The 16,811-nt window shown below is 42.0% G+C and overlaps 1 protein-coding gene across 1 annotated transcript; it reads left to right on the forward strand.

Moving 5' to 3' along the window:
• Positions 1-12,234: 12,234 nt before the first annotated feature.
• pou3f1 (POU class 3 homeobox 1) lies at positions 12,235-15,094 on the forward strand. Its single transcript, XM_028580714.1, has one exon. It carries the CDS (start codon positions 12,236-12,238, stop codon positions 13,361-13,363), a length of 1,128 nt encoding a protein of 375 aa, XP_028436515.1. The 5' UTR covers position 12,235; the 3' UTR covers positions 13,364-15,094.
• The last annotated feature ends 1,717 nt before the right edge of the window (positions 15,095-16,811 follow it).

Here is a 16,811-nt window from a genome sequence, read left to right on the forward strand (position 1 = left end):
TTACAAGTCTGAATCTAAGGGCCCTCCAAGCCACACCAGCGTGGAGGCAGAGCTGCGGGCAGCAACACACCTGGGTGTTATAGCCATGTGAGCGTCACCTGTCCCTACAAACAATACCTTGGTGGCTCATGTCACAGCACGGTCGGTAATAATTGTTGCAAAGTAGATGAGTCAAAAACATTTTCGAGCCAAGTGTGAAAAGCCAGAGATGTGTTTCCAATATGTGGAAGTGGTTTAAAAATGCAGAGAATTGACAGATGCAACCAGCCATTTATTTGATTTTAGAGTGAGAGTGTGACAGCACTACATTTTTACATTTTTGCCAGTTGAAAAGATGACAGACATTATGGAAAACAAAGTTAAACTGAAAAGTAATTTTGGTCTATCAGGACTTCAAAGTTGTTTAATACATTTTAAATATCTTACAATTGTAAAATCTTGACATATTCATAAATAAAAACAAAAATAATAATAAAAAAAACTTTTGACTAAATGGTAACATCCAGCTATTTTAACAGATCAGACAATTAAGACAGAAGGTCAAGCGCACCCATGCAATGCACACCACATCACCCCAATACACAGACACACTCACAAGGGCCCCTCCTTGGTTGTGGAGAGGGGTGCATGGTGAAGCAGCTGGAAGACGTGGAACCGCAATGGCCCTTTAGGGCGAGACAGCCATAATCCGTCCCCCGTCCGACAGCGCCAGTGAAAGGAGACCCGTCAATCATAGCGTGGCACCCTCGGGTCTCTAAGATGGGCTCGCTTAGATTTAGGATTTGCTGTACCCCCTCTTTTCTGCCTTATTAAAACCTCTTTGCAGACAGACAGAGATACATGTATGCACGTGTGTGCGTGCAGGCACACACACCCACCAACACAAACATACACAGTTTGCTGCCTCTTGTCTGTCACAGCTTTATAAGACCCTGTTTGAGCTTGTGTGTGTGTTAATGATAAATGAATGTGTTTTACCTTTACGTTCACATCAACACATCATGTTTAAAGAAACGTAGAGCCAGACAGAAATTCATTCACATTTTTTATTAAAATTTGATTATTTTGCTTAATCATTACACAGGGAAATTATACTTGACTTGTTTATGCATACGATGAGGACATTGTCAATTCAAATGAGCAGTTGTACTTCAAGGAATTACATGCTGCCTATGTTAATGATGGAGACAACCATGTAGAAACAGGGAATGGGTGATGATCATTTTGGATACATTTCATAGGCCTGTTGTTTGACACACACACACACACACACACACACACACACACACACACACACACACACACACACACACACACACACACACACACACACACACACACACACACACACACGTTTATGGATGGGGAAGCAACCATACAGACAAATAAGATGCAAAGGCTAAAACACATGCACAGATACACACACTCTTACACACAGACACACACACACACCCAGAGTAAACAGTTATTTAGAGATGTCAGACACTGCATGTAATATCCTCTGGCAAAGTAGCTGTTTGTGTGTATGCGTGCGTGTGCCAATGAGCCGTCAGCTGAGCTGAGCTGTGCACTGTCCGTTGCAGCTGGGTGATGGTGATCAAATCTAACAGACAGTGAGGACCGGAGCACACTTTCTGCCTCACAGACAGAGAGAGAGAGAGAGAGAGAGAGAGAGAGAGAGAGAGAGAGAGAGAGAGAGAGGAGAGAGAACTCAGACCGCCTCTGGCCACCATTATCTCTTCAGCGCGTAACTGTGTCCATGTGAGTGTGACAGTGTGAAAAATAGTGTTTGTTTGTTTACTTACTGTGTGTACATGTGTGCATGTGTGTCTGAGTGTTTGCTTGCTCATGTGTGTGCCTGTCAGTGGATCCAAGTGAGTGCGTGTTCATATTTGCTGTTCAATATGTTAAAGCCCATATAACTGACTGGAAGATAACTACTGAGCCAGATGACATGGCGGGAAAGCCCTAATTTAACCCCTCCAGCCAGAGTTAAAACTCCTTAAACTTCTCCCTGTTTCTCTCTCCGAACGACTGATTAATTCATTATAATTATTAAAGTGGACAAACTTCTCTCCGGCTACACTCGTCTGTTGTAAAATGAATTTAACCTGCTGCTATGGAAGGTATGAAGAGCTAACCCACTAAAACAGCACACTGGAGGTTGAAGGTAGTACCTAGAGGTGGGCGGCTCAATAAGGTATCTATAGTACTGATATTATGTTTTCTAATGATACTAGCATTCATAGGATCTATACCAAAAAAAAGTTGATCCGTCTATAACATTAGATCCTGTTTATGAACAGTTAGTGCTTCACTGTCGTGTGCATGCACGGAGCAGTCACCTCGTTAGCTCAGATAATTCACACAAATGTTGGTTAATTACTAGTCTACTACTAGTCTTTTGTTTTAACATGCATGTGATTAAGTTATTAATAGAGAATAAGAAGAAGAAATGCCTAATATCTGGCAAATCACACCGTGCTCAATGTGAAATGTATTTTGAAGTAGCCCATTCATGATGCTTTCACCTTGTGTATCATGACGACTCCCCTAAATGATTGCACACAATCCGCTTTTATTAGTAAAAAGTATCGATATTGGGAATTCTTGGCTTGGTGTTGCTTAGTATTGGGTCTAAATTATTTTTTAGTGACATTGCCCACCCCTAGTAACGAACAAGAAAAAAACTGTGTAATGTGATTTTTGGGATTCCCCAGTGGTAGGACGAAGAAGCTGCAGCAGGACTTTTTTTCTTCAATTTAAAGGAAAATAAAATGACTTCAAGGTTAGTGACAAGTTATGTTCATGCTTTGTTAAAAGAAAAAAACCCGGGTGTCAAACCCTGATTTTCTCTTTGAGACTCTTGAGATGCTACTTCATGCACATATAGTTTGATTTAAGCTGAAAAAGAAATCCTATCTTCTAATTTTTTCCAGACAGGAAAGTTGATATTCGCAAATTTGCAAGTGGTCACTTGTCAGGAAAATGTAAACTTGGGTAATTTATTTCAAATGCTGTAAATTTGATGAATGTACAGCAGGGTCTACCAAGTACAGGATATAGGTCCATAGAATTCAAGAATCTTTGTGATGATTGATCAGTCTGCCTTATCTTGTATGTTTTTTTCTTCTTCTTTGTGTCTAGTCTATTTATTTTATTGTCTTTTTATTTATTATTGTGACACTTAATATGGCAAACAGCCTTTATTTCCCCCTACTGGGACGATAAACTTGTTTTAACCAAACTAACTGGCCTGGAGACTCGCATCATTTAACATACTGCCAACACCACCCCACCTCTGCAGCCTGAGCACCCCACACACTCCATCTACACATCAGTCACTGCTCGCTGTGTGTGTGATGAAGAGAGAAAGACAGAGAGTGAGAGAGTGGTTGAGTGTGTGTCAGTGTGTGCGAGAAAGAGAAACAGAGATGAATGACCGTCTAATCACTCACACGATACAGCTAAGCCCTATAATGAAAACCGTTGATAAGAAGAATTAACATAAAACCTAAGTGGTACGGAACGAGACAGTGGACATAAATAAAATGACTCTTGAGCCATAAATCCAAACCGTAAAAACACAAATATATATGACTCCCATGCGTAACTCCGAGGCTTCCTCATCCTAGGCTGGGAAAAAAATGACCCTAAAGCATATGTACACATATCTGCTTCATCCTCATTTTTGCTTTTTGCTAGTTCCCGCAGAGCCGGGCCCTCAACTCATAGCATGGTGCGGTAAGTTTTAATGGTAAATCAACAAAGGGCCGACATGAAAGAAAGGCTAGCTTTCCAGTTTGCAGGGTGAAGAATTATTCATCAGCACTGTAGTGTGGCACTGCAGGCAAAAATCCTGCAGCAGCGCTCCATTTTAATTGCCAGAAAATGACTGTAAATGATACAGAGAGAGAGGGAGAAGGGGGCAAAAAAAGGAGACAGAGGGAGAGAGAAAGCAAAAAGAGAGTTGGAATTGGAGGTATAAAGAACGGGGGGGAAGACACCCCCACTACCAACAGCTGCCCCCCAAATTGAAGGCCATGGTGATAAAAAGCTATGTGGCAATCAGAGAAGTGGAGTGTCCCCCCAGCAGCCTAAAAGAGAGATAGTGAAGGGAGAAAAGAGGAGAGGAGGGCGAGGGGAGCGCCATCAAAAAAGGAGTGGTGGGATTAGGTCTGAGAGAGAGTTTACTACGCTCCTTATTGTGCGCCGAACCTGCAGGATTAGAGATAACAAATGTTAGCCGAGGACGGGCACCTGCTGTGAGCCAGGAGGAGGAGGAGGAGGAGGAGGAGAGGAGAGCTAACCCGCTAAAACAGCAGAATGGGCTTTTGTGGCCCCGTGCAGAATTAGAAAAAAGAGGGCTGAGAGGGGGAGAGAGAAGAGAGGATAAAGACGGAGGGAGTGCAGGGGCAAAGAAGTGAATAGAACGGGTACAAAGTAAATTTGTAATTGTCAAACAGATGAAGGAGCTGAGATTTTGTGGAGGAGTAAACATTGAACTTGCTAATCTGTGAACCTCAGGGCTGGCTCTGCTCACAGTGACTGTAACACACTGACGGCCCCTGTAAATCCCGAGAGAACAAATTTTCAAACTTTCTGAAGTCTCTCAGCTCTTATCCATCCCCCTCGCCGTGTCCTAAGTACCTTTGCACCATCGTCCTCTCCATCTCTTTCTGCCCCTCCGCGGAGCTTGGGTGTGTGTGGCTTAAATTGCCGCTGGGGCCTGGGGACCTCCCCGCCTGCTCTCTGCAATGACCCCAGCCCAGGAAGCACTCAGACTGGTCAATCAACAATTAAATGCCTGTCTGTAGCCACTAACTCAATTCAACCACTCAGCTTAGTGCTCCGTTAGAGCCGAGGCACCCAGACAGAACCGAGACAGACTCAACAGCATTGACCCCTCCGCTCCTCCTTACGCACACATACACGGTGGTCCGAGTCCGTGTGGTCACTCCTACACAGCCTTACCGATGTTTAAACCTCAAGGGGGGTGTCTCGAACAAATGCTTCCCCTAGGTAAGCTGCAGTGCAGTGGATGCACACGTGACAAGAGGCAGCGGCAATTTACCCTGAGGCCTGGCCTGGAAAAAAAGGTCAAGACCTCTCTCTTGCAAATGTCTTGGTACCTGCACTTCAACCTGAGGGTTTAACCCTGCTTAGTGTTCAATACTGAGTTTGACCTTTGCTTTGGTCTGACTTAAGGCATTTACTGTAGTGGCCTGTGCAGTAAGGACTATGTGTGTGTGTGTGTGTGTGTGTGTGTGTGTGTGTGTGTGTGTGTGTGTGTGTGTGTGTGTGTGTGCATGCGTGCGGGCAGGCGTGTGTTGGCGTGTGTGGGAGGGTGTAGGTGTGTGTACGTAGTGCACGTGGGTATTGGTACATATACATTCATATACAAAAACAGTTGGTTAAATAAGCACTTGAATAAAAATGAAATATAAATAAAAAGAACACAAACATGAATACTAGCTTTCACTCTCACTGATACACACTGACACTCTTTTACACACACACACACACACACACACACACACATGCTTCACTTACCCCATATGTTTCCCGTTTTTACGGTTTCATCATTCACTCACTGCTTGAAGTAAAAAAAAAAAAAAAAAAAAAAAGACTTGGAAATGTAATATGAAAACAAAAGCCAGAGAATAACTGCAGGGGCTGGTAAACGAAACATAAAGACCCCGAGTGACCGAGGGGAATTATTTGGCTCCATTAAGCAGGCATTAACATGAATTACTATCTAATTAAAATTAAACAGCTCATTAATAACTTTGCGGTGGGGCCTTAGTGGGGAAGTTATTAGGAGTGTGTGTCTGGAGTATGTGTGTGTGAGAGAGAGTAGCTGTGTTGTGTGTGTCGTGGCCAAGAGAGCAATCAAGTGGGATAAAACTAAGCAGCTGCCCCAAAGGAAAGTCAGGGCCTGAGAGGGCTTACCTGTTCAACAAAGCAACTACTCTGAATTAGCCAAATGCAAAGATATGCTTCACCAAATAAAGTTAAATTTATTCACTTTTTAAAACTGTAATAAAACAAAACAGAAATTGGCAACCCTTTGGCTTAGAGGTTAAGGTGCCAGCCTTCATCTAATGCTTCAAGTCTTAAAAACTGTGCAGCACATTGAGGCTTTGTCATGTAAGGTGGCAACTGGCGTGAATTATCAGGACTTAAAACAGGACTTTTTTGCTAAATGAACATGCATTTTTGGGTTTACAAAACAGCTTTTAAAATCTTTCATTAACCCAATATTGAAAGTTTACAAAAAATACAAAACAATAGGTCTACATACTGTAAGTGAGTAAGTGATTCAGTCTTCGCACACTGACACACTCTCACACACACACACACACACACACACACACACACACGTAAAGTCATGCTTGTTCATACTCTAAAATAAAAGGGTAAAGATGCTTGAATGGACCGAGCACAGTCGTGAACAACAGACGTTCCATACCAGGCAACATATTTACACACACACACACACACACACACACACACACACACACACATTGTGACAATATGTGTGAGACACATCAACTCACTCCTGCTGTGTCCTGTTGGGTCGTGGCCTTCGTGTTGGCCAGCCGCTGAGCCTCGTGGGACCTGTCAGGAGAAGAGAAGACAGGAACAGAGAGAAAGAAAAGGAGAGAGGGTCAGAAGTGTAAGATCGTCACGTTACCGGCCTTGTCATCATCTTAACGAGAGGGCATAAGAGAATAGTCGTATAGGCAGGATGGCTGGAGATATACAGTTGATGCTGAATTAGGATGCCGATATTCGTAACAATAATGATGACTGTTAGCATGACTGGCCATAACAACTGACAGTCCATATGCAAAATAAATAAAGCCACCTGTAACCTATAACCTGCACTGATTTTACCACTTGTAACAAATGCAGCATCAGCACTAAGAAACCCAAAACTTCTGAGCCTGAGGTTTGCCAAGGTTTGTGTATTGATAATGGAACCTCATTGTTGAAATCCACAAGATTGTCCAAAAGCAACAACTCGACAATATAACGACAGAATAAGGTGAAGGAATAATGATAGATAGTCCTCAGAGTTGGTGAGTGAATAACAGAGAGAGAGGGATATGGAGTTAGGCCTCAAATGTATGCCAGTGCATGCATCAGCCACCCGCCCTGCTTCAACTCTCCCCCTCCTTCCTTCTCCTGGCCAGGAGCTGTTTACCTCTCTATCAGCGGTGCTCTCTAAAAGCAGGGACCCCATCCATATTCACCGGCCTCAAATCCCTCTGCTTATCTCCCCCCAACCCTTGAAAAACCTCCCCGTGTTCCCCTCTGCACATACATACATACATAAACACGTCTTTATGGAGGCAAGAGGCAAACGCGCTGGGCCAGGAGGGGGTCGGGGATAAGAGTCATCTTGAATTCAAAGCAGAGGATTGTGGGTCCTCGGTGCGCGGACGGACAGGCAGCCAGCCACACAGGCTAAGGCTCACACCGATGTGACACACAAACCAAGAGACAGGTAGATGGAGGCTTTAGGGGTTGGCAGCAGATGTGTGCACCAGGGGCCATTGGCAATTCAGGGGATTTGTAATAGTGAGGTGTGACGCTTATGAAATTGTGTGTTGTCAGATGATATGCGTCATTAGGCGGTGCATGCAGGTTTGTGTTTCTGCAAGTGCACGCGTACGTTTGCGTGTCAGTTTCTGCTACACGTGTAGACCTTCAACCCCGTGGAGTGTGTTAGACATGTGGTCCTATCAGGGAAGTCTTTTAAGAAATCCTAATTTTTAGATATTGTGATTTTAAATTAGATTTTGTTCATAAAGTGACTACAAAGAACTCCAAATCCTCAACCGACACAAGAAATATCTGTTTTGGCCTCTTCAGAAGTTATTGAGAAATCTAATTGGATTAGCTGTTATTCCCAACATTGAGATTTACATCAAGTGGACAAATCACTGTTGTTGGTGGCTGCTTTGAGAATGGGAGCAGGAGACTGGCTGATAAGAGTTGACAGTATAAGTGAGGGCTCAAAGAGTGCTTAAGCAGAAGCAGAGACACATGGAGTAGGGGGGACCAGTACCCCATTCCTCTGCAAACTGCGTTGTTTGGGGATTGAACTCTCTCCACTACTAATTGCGCGCTGGTTCCATTCATGAATATTCATTCTGGCGCGTTCAGACCCCGCCTAATTAGCCGAGAGATAGAGGAAGAAACTCGCACCTTTTACCACAAGAGAAGCGTCCCCCCCGTTGCATTCTCAGGGGATGCTGGCAGAATAGCCCAAGTTCATTAGCCAAAAAAGAAAGGGAAAAAAGTTACCTGAAAAGCACGGGACGATTTAGTCTTCAAAATGGATGGGCAAACACGTTTTTTTTTGTGTTGCTATTGCATATTTAGTGCCTATTACGCATGTCTATCAAAAAAAAAAAAAAAAACTCGAAACTAAATACAATTATCTGATTGAGTGAGTTGGTGGATATTATTCTACTCGCTCTACTTTAGTTCGGGTGGTACATCACAGGAATTTTAAAATCTAAACATAGCTTGTGGCAGGTCGAAATGTTCCCCCTGGAATTGAGGAAGACTTGTATTTAACATCTAATAGGAGGCCGAGGCCCTTTTAAGAGTGTGAGGGTGTTGTGTCAGGTATACCTGTGGAAATAAAACTCGATAATTAGCCTAAACTTTATTTCGAAATTACATGTTTGCATATGTATAGGAAGAGGACTAAATAACCAGCTTTAAAATCGTACTTTTACTTTTTTTTTAAAAACGTCTTATTCATGTTTTAAAATAGTTTGGATTATTTTCTAAAGTTTTTTTTATTAATAGCACTTTTCTTTTCTGCATTATTTCATCATCTTATTGAAGAGTGCAGAAAATGCTGTGACGTTATTTCACAATTCTTCTCATATTTGTCATGGCTCATTTGTATGCATTATTATTTATTCTTTACACTGCACTCCTACTGTACCGATAGCCAGCCTGAGAGACAGAAAGAGAGAAAGTTGTTTAATTGAAGGGTCGATGGGGTCCTATTGGTTGAGGCGCGTCCTGACAATGACTGCAGCATATTAAGTAGACTGGGGAAAAGATTAACACTTGACTGACTGACTGAAAAAAGAAAAGGCCCTTCATTCTACAAATAGCCCCCTAAATGACAGTAGCACAGAAATACACTCACAGCATTTAGTTAAACATCGTTTCCAAAAAATTGAGTAAGCAAAGTATGTTTGGTCAGCAAAAGCATAACGTTTATAGTATCTTGTCCATGTCACAATTATTTATAGAGAGTAAGTTCTAATGTTTCAGTTCCTGCAAGTTCACGTTATGTCCAGACATCACGGGTTAGAAACTCGCGAGAAAGTGAAGAAGAAATCAGAGAATTGTGTTTTCAGGGTGATACAAAGAAGAGACTTGTGCACACACTTTTTTTCTCGAGTCAAAGGGTCACCCAACTTCCTCCACACTCATATCTGCGGTTCACATTGAGTGTGCCTCGCAATTTCTTTCTTTTTTTCATTCTATCTTTTTTTTTTTTAACCCATCATATCGTGTTCATTTCCAGCCGCTTTTCCTGTACGGCCTGTCATTCGCCGCAAAGTTCTGTGTGATCCCTTTCATCGAGCGCACCATGGAAACGTAGAGCGTCCTGGCAAAAATGCACCTCAGCGCACACAAGGCCATATTCTTTACAAAAGGGCCAAAGCATCTGGATCATTCTTTTCCAGCAGCCTCTCGCTGGCATGGCAAAGCACAAGACTGGGTCTGTGTGGCAGAAACCACTGCTTTTTATAGACTTGGAGACAAGAATGACTGAATGGCTAACGCATCTTCATTAACTGAGAGCTGCATGGAGCTCCGGTCCCTTATAGCAGTGACACACAGCCACTGAGCTCCCTCAGGAGTTTAAGATACTGACATGTCCTGGCTGGGATTTCCCATTAACAAGTCGCGTTAGAGAAGCATTGTGCATCATTGTCTTACGTGTTATTATTATTATTATTATTATTTTTATTTATTTTTTACATTGTATAGGATTTCCCCATGCCATATTGTATCACCAATTAATTACAATAAATAATGCTTAATTCAATAATTATATGTTTTGGTAGGTACTATTTTAGTTCATTCTATTTCATGTTAGAATAAGGATGTTTCAATGCAAATTATTTTGAATTAAAGAAAAACATGTTTCCAAAATGCAACATCATTAGAAGTGTTTCTTAAAATGACATATGACCACTAATAACGCCTGTAAAAGCTACAATGCACTGAAAACATCATCATATATCTAAAAATCTTTGTTACTAATAAATTGCCCTAAAATAGCACGCAGGTAACTCGCGCGGATTGTCTCCCACTCATCTCACATAAATATATAAAGGATGGGACAAAAACCACGCCTTTCAAGAGATGATGACGAGCACCTGTGACCCCGACAACATTTTCCACACACACACACACACACACACACACACACACACACACACACACACACACTCTCTCGCTACATTGTTAACGCAGCAAGGACGCGCTCCCAGCAGAAAGGAGACAACTTACCTTTTAGTCATGTAGTCCCGGATTAAAATGAACACTAGAGTTGAGTCGTCCGTAAATAGACAGAGAATAGTCGCATGGGGAAGATGACAACAAACAAACACGCGCAGAGATAAAAGGCAAAACATTGCTTTCAGGTAAATGATTAAAATGGGACTGTTGCGCCTGAAAAAGCTCCCCAAAAGCTCCTGTTTTAGAAGGAGTGGAACATGTGCCTGATTGCAGAGTTTTAGGCGAATGGAACGGGAGAGATGTAAGATTTGTTTAAAGCCCCGCATTTCCATTTAAGAACGTGATTGTGTTTGCAAAGATCCCTTTCAATCTTCGCATCTCCCTCCCCCCCCTCTCTTTCTACCCCTCAGCGTCTCTGAGGCTGCTTTGCAATTCATAGAATTGGTAATTTGCTATTGGGACAAAACGTGAAGGGAAAAATAATCAGATCAACCGGGAGAGGTAGTGAGGAAGGAGCCAGGAGGAGGAAACACAAGGTTTCTCTCTCCAAGTTGCTGCTTAGTAAAATGCTTCGAGAGGTAAATGATATAAAAAATATATAGCCTTTTTTTATTTTGAATCGGTTGAATCCAAATTTCCAGGGAAAATCCAGAACAACTTCAGCAGCTAGGCAGTGAGGATACAATGTCATGTAAAAAATTAAATTAGACTGTTTTGTGATAAATTATGAATGATTATTACATGTGTAACCTCCATTACCGTTGCGTTCGGCTTTTCAAAATAAGATACTGAATGATGAGAATAAATTGTGTATCGGCTAATAGTCACCTGCAATACACGTGTGTGTGTGTGTGTGTGTGTGTGTGTGTGTGTGTGTGTGTGTGTGTGTGTGTGGAGAGAGAGACAGAGAGAGAGCATATCTTGGCCTATCATAACTAAGTGGGTGGTGATGATGAGATCATACAACATTGAAAATTACCGAGACAATACAAATAAATGACATACGCGGAGGCTTTGAAATAAAGCAAATGCTTTCAAATTTGTCACACGTTTACGGCAGCATTCACAGACACATCACATAGCGCTTATTTACACGCCTCTCGTGGTGTGGGTGGCTGCAGAGCTGGAGCATCGCGCCTTATAATCTATTTAAAATGAGGAGCGCTATAATCATCAGTGACCTATTATGAAGGTGCACGGGCGCGTGTTTGTAAGTGCATGTGTGTATGTTGGAAGGGGGGGGGCAACCCTTCAAAAAGATCTCCGTACTCCCCCACGTGGTTATTTGCAAAACAACCGATCTAAACCCAGGGAAACCTCATCATACCCCGCTACTGCAGCCCTGTTCACCTTCTTTGGAGATAAAGAATTGGAATTAAAAAAAAAAATGTGACAGACGGGAAGCTATCTGTGCGCAGGTACACGAAATGAGATGAGTACTGTTAAAAACTCAAAGAGACATTTAATAGATAGAACATGTGTTTTTCTATAACATATGTAAGATCGGAGCTCTATCCATGCTGTGCGAAAAATGCGCTCTACCATGCTCTGAAACCCTGCGCCTATTGAATATGTCCCTAGTGGGCTTGAATCGGAGAGGAGCCAATACAAGCGGAAGGGAGGCGTGTCTTCGCTCTTCCCCAAGACCTCCCAGAGCAGGTTGTTGCGTTTGGGCTCTAAAGCCTGGAGACCTCCGAAGTGCTCGTCAGTTTTCGAAGTAGGAGCCATGGCGACAACAGCTCAGTATATTCCGAGGAATAACTCCTTACCGTCTAACCCGCTCATGCATCCGGATTCGGATAGGATGCATCAGGGGACGACTTACAGAGAGGTGCAGAAAATGATGCACCACGAGTACTTGCAAGGGCTCGCGGCTACCAACACGGGACACCCGATGAGCCTGACGCACCACCAGTGGCTGCCCACCTCCAACACCGACTGGTCCAGCGGCACCCACATCGGACAGCAGGAGCACAAAGCCAGCGTGCAGGCGACTCGGGAGGACCTGAGCAGCGGCTTCCATCACAGATCTCACCTGGTGCACCAGCAGACGCAGAGTAGCCACCATGGCTCTTGGGCGCCTACCACGACGCACCACTTATCCTCGCTGTCCCCAGCATCCAACGGCCACCAGCCACTGGTCTATTCGCAGCCTGGATACACAAACCTCAACGCAATGCTGAGTCCCCAGCCCGGCTCCCTGCACCATGGCATGCGGGACCCGCTCCACGACGATTCGGGCAGCCACGACAACCAGATGGAGTCGCCCCAGCAGGCGTTCAGCCACCACCAGGATCACTCGGACGAGGACGCGCCCAGCTCCGACGACCTGGAGCAGTTCGCCAAGCAGTTCAAGCAGCGGCGGATCAAACTGGGCTTTACGCAGGCGGACGTGGGCTTGGCCTTAGGCACTCTGTATGGAAACGTCTTTTCTCAGACCACAATCTGCAGGTTTGAGGCGCTGCAGCTCAGCTTCAAGAACATGTGCAAACTTAAGCCGCTCCTAAACAAGTGGCTGGAGGAGACAGACTCAAACACGGGCAGTCCCACCAATTTGGACAAGATTGCTGCGCAGGGCAGGAAACGAAAGAAGAGGACCTCCATTGAAGTGGGGGTGAAAGGGGCGCTGGAAAATCATTTCTTAAAATGCCCAAAGCCGTCTGCTCATGAAATCAGCAGTTTAGCCAACACTCTGCAGTTGGAAAAAGAGGTTGTCCGTGTTTGGTTTTGCAACAGAAGACAAAAAGAAAAGAGAATGACACCAATTGGGGTCCCTCATCCGAATATGGAGGACGTATATTCCCAAGCAGAGACCCCTCCTCTACACCGCACACTACAGAGTCCTGTACAGTGACTGTTTTCATGAACAATCCGAGCATTTCCGCGGGGGGATAGAAAAGGGAAAGGGACTATGGAGTTTACAGTATTTAAGTTTGGCTTTTGTTTTCCTGAGAGAAAAGAGACATGGAAAAGTTGAACAGATGAGTTTTGCCCTTAGTATTCGGAGATCGTCATGTCCAACAAATAGATGGCAAGAGTGAACATGTTAAGAAAAAAAAAAAAATCAAGACAAAAAAAAGACAAAAAAAAAAAATTCGCTATTACTGATTCCGTGCGCATTTAAAGTGAAACAAAGATCTTTATTTACCAAAATTATATGGAGGAGAAGGCATATAAAGTTAATTTGTTATGCCATGGCTGTTTCAAATGGGGAGTAATTAAATGTGGCAACTGAGGCCATCTGTACCATGAACTGTTGGCGCTCACCAGAATGAGCTGGTTGCCTGAAAAATGATCAACACTGGAGATGAATAGCCTACACCGAATGGACATTTTTTGCTTTTGCAGACTTAAACTGATTAACCAGATTTCTGAATATTAGTGTATACTTTCTTTGTTATATTGAGTGTGATGTTTTGGTTTGGAAATACTTTAACTTCAGTGTCTCTCTTTCTGCAGACTTGTCTATGATTTCTCTCATTATTTGCTATAGGTACTGTAACTCATCAGAGCAGCCTCTAATGTTTCTGTTTACTCAGTGGGAGTTGATGGTGGAAAAGTGATGGAAAATATGGCACCCATGAAAACACTCATAATTAAGGTCAAACACGTTTCAGAAAAACGTCCAGTGCAACAGGACGTTCAAGTTCTGACTGCATGCCTTAAAAAAAAAATTTAAGCTTTGCAGCTGACTTCGTCGAAATTTGCAAACAGCACCAGACGCTAAAAGGAGGTAATTCTAAAAACACATTTTATTTTATTTAGGGGGTGGGGTTTGATTGTTTTCAAATTATTGTTTTCTTTGCATGGAGCACTTATTCTTTCGTTGGAAATTATTATTGCAATTTTAGATTTGTTAATACAATTGTGAGTGGAGCTGACCTCCACAGGCTTAAACATAATATAAATCCCATGTTTACAGGTTCCTGGTTATCACCACAGAGCGCTGTCAGCTCACACTGCTCACTGCCTGTTAATCCTGTTGTATTCCAAACATTTCAAGAGAGATTGGTCAAATACGAAATGAAAAGTAATAATAACTCAGGTAACTTCAGTGCCCCATGTCGGAATATCACGCCTGTACATGATTTTTTTTTTTTGTTCCTCTGTGTTTTTAGATGTTTCAATCTGGTTACAACCACACCGTGTTTCCTTTGTCCCATAAATCCACTGTATTATATTAAAACGCTGGATTCGGAGAAAAGAAAATAATCATACCTTAAAGAGAAGCGATGAAGGGAGGGACTTAACTTTAGATAGCCTATATTTATTTTTTTCTGACCTGATAGGAAATCTGAAAATGTCATGCGTTGTGTGTCATTTCTCAATGTTTGACCAGTCAAAAAGCTTACAGCAGTGCTATCCAATACAGATGAGGGGAAACATTTTTTTTTTCAAGAAAAAAGAATAATAGTGGAAAAAAAGATTTTAGAGAAAACGTTGCCAGGATTATTTCCAATATGTAAATATGTCCAATATGTAAACTTGTATTTGTCCTGAGATATTGTTTTGTTTTTGTTTCTTTCCGGGCAGTTTTGTACACTTACTAATTCCAAGAAGATATTTTAATATGATTTCATTTATGAATCTGACCATTTATATATATATATTTATTTCTTAAACGTGTTTGGAGCTTTTTGTTTAGCTCTGTTAATGGTTATGTTGCAGTGGATTTCAATATGTTTTTCTTTTTGTTTACTACATTGGTTGTATGTTGATTGCTAAATGTAGACTGCAAAGTCACATTTATATTTATGTTATAGTAATATTTTATTACTTACATAAAACATATATACAAGAAATGGTCTTTTGTCTTCATTAAGATCCAAACCACTCGTCCTTTGTTGTTGTCTGTTGTGGCATCACCAGGCAAACAAAGATAAACATGATCATAAAGTGGAATGCTGTTCGGTGTGCTTGAGCATCGGGAAGTGGTCAGCGCACCATGTGTTCAGTCTCAGTAGCAGTGATTCGTTATGTAACAGGCGCTCGTTTAAATCAGAAGCTGTGTACATGTGCTGTTAAAGGGAATATACAACAGTATTTTTACCTCAGGCATTCCCTGCTAAGTCCACACAGTCTCTGACATTGTTCACATCTTTGTGTAATAATCGCAGTATTAAATTGTGCAATATCAATACGGAATTATTGTCTTTTCATTGAGTGGTTATTATTTGTACTACTACTATTATTATTATTATAATTATTAGTATAAGAAGTAGGCCTAGTAGTACCTAGGTGACTTTTCTTTTAGTTAGAGTAGCCTAAAGGGCCTCCTTCAATCATATTGAGCTGTTTTCTTTATATAAACCATCATCACTTGTCATGTTTGAAGCATTTAAAAGGCGAATTGTGATGAATCTTTGATCTGAGACAGAGGTGCCTGCAGGCAAAAATTCGCCTCTTTTCTAAAGATAGAGAGAAAAAAAATACAAAAAGGATAAACAAAAAACGGCAGGCCCTACAGTTTAATAAGAGTAAAGTCAGGCCCACATTCACAGCCAACATATTTTCATGTTATTTAGCACCTAAATAAATATTCAAATTCTCTAAGTCATTAAATAGGCCTAGTCTTAAAGTTAGGCCCTTCTGTCTTCCGTAGCCTATAGTCTATATAGGCCTACCCATAGTCACGGGCCACAGAAGCAGTGCGCATTATTGTTCCTACATTTACATCTACATATTAGACCAGGATGCAGTTCGGGTCCATGGAGAGATTTATTGCACGCGCTGGATTTCAATTCCTTTCACCACATTTACGTTTTCATTTATACTTATACTCGAAATCACCGTGGAAAGCTGTACAGCAGTGTTCAAATTGTACATCCACGACGCTTACAATTGTTAAGTTTGTAAAAGAAGCATTTTTAGGCCATTATTTCCATCATCAGGGGAAAGTTATTTCCATCAGTTTTTTTTATTTTTAATATCTTTTATTGGTCTACTTTCTCAGTGAAAGTGTGCCGTTAATCTAACACAAATAGGCTACGCAATACAAAGTTTGAGTAGTAGCAGGTCAGATTTTGGAGACAGACATTTACTCGACAGATATTAATGTAGCCTATTCCATTTACACATCTTTTGCCACTTAATGTCCACGACCATTTCTCTTAATTTTGAGTTTTGCGATTTTTCAAAAGATTAATTTGTGTGCGGTCATTTGTAGCCTACAGCTGTGTAATGCATTGAACAAAAAAAAAAAAAAAAAACTGTAAGTAAAAAGACACAATATAAAGACTGCCGGATTTTAAAATCGGACCTTTCGTGCTGCTGTGATGCAAGCGGAAAAAAAGCGTCTTTGC

Source organism: Perca flavescens, chromosome 6 (assembly GCF_004354835.1).
Source record: "Perca flavescens isolate YP-PL-M2 chromosome 6, PFLA_1.0, whole genome shotgun sequence".
Lineage (NCBI taxonomy): Eukaryota > Metazoa > Chordata > Actinopteri > Perciformes > Percidae > Perca > Perca flavescens.

What these genes read in the sequence shown, in the direction of transcription:
- pou3f1 (XM_028580714.1), top strand. Translation starts at nt 12,236, where the DNA reads ATGGCGACAACAGCTCAGTATATTCCGAGGAATAACTCCTTACCGTCT.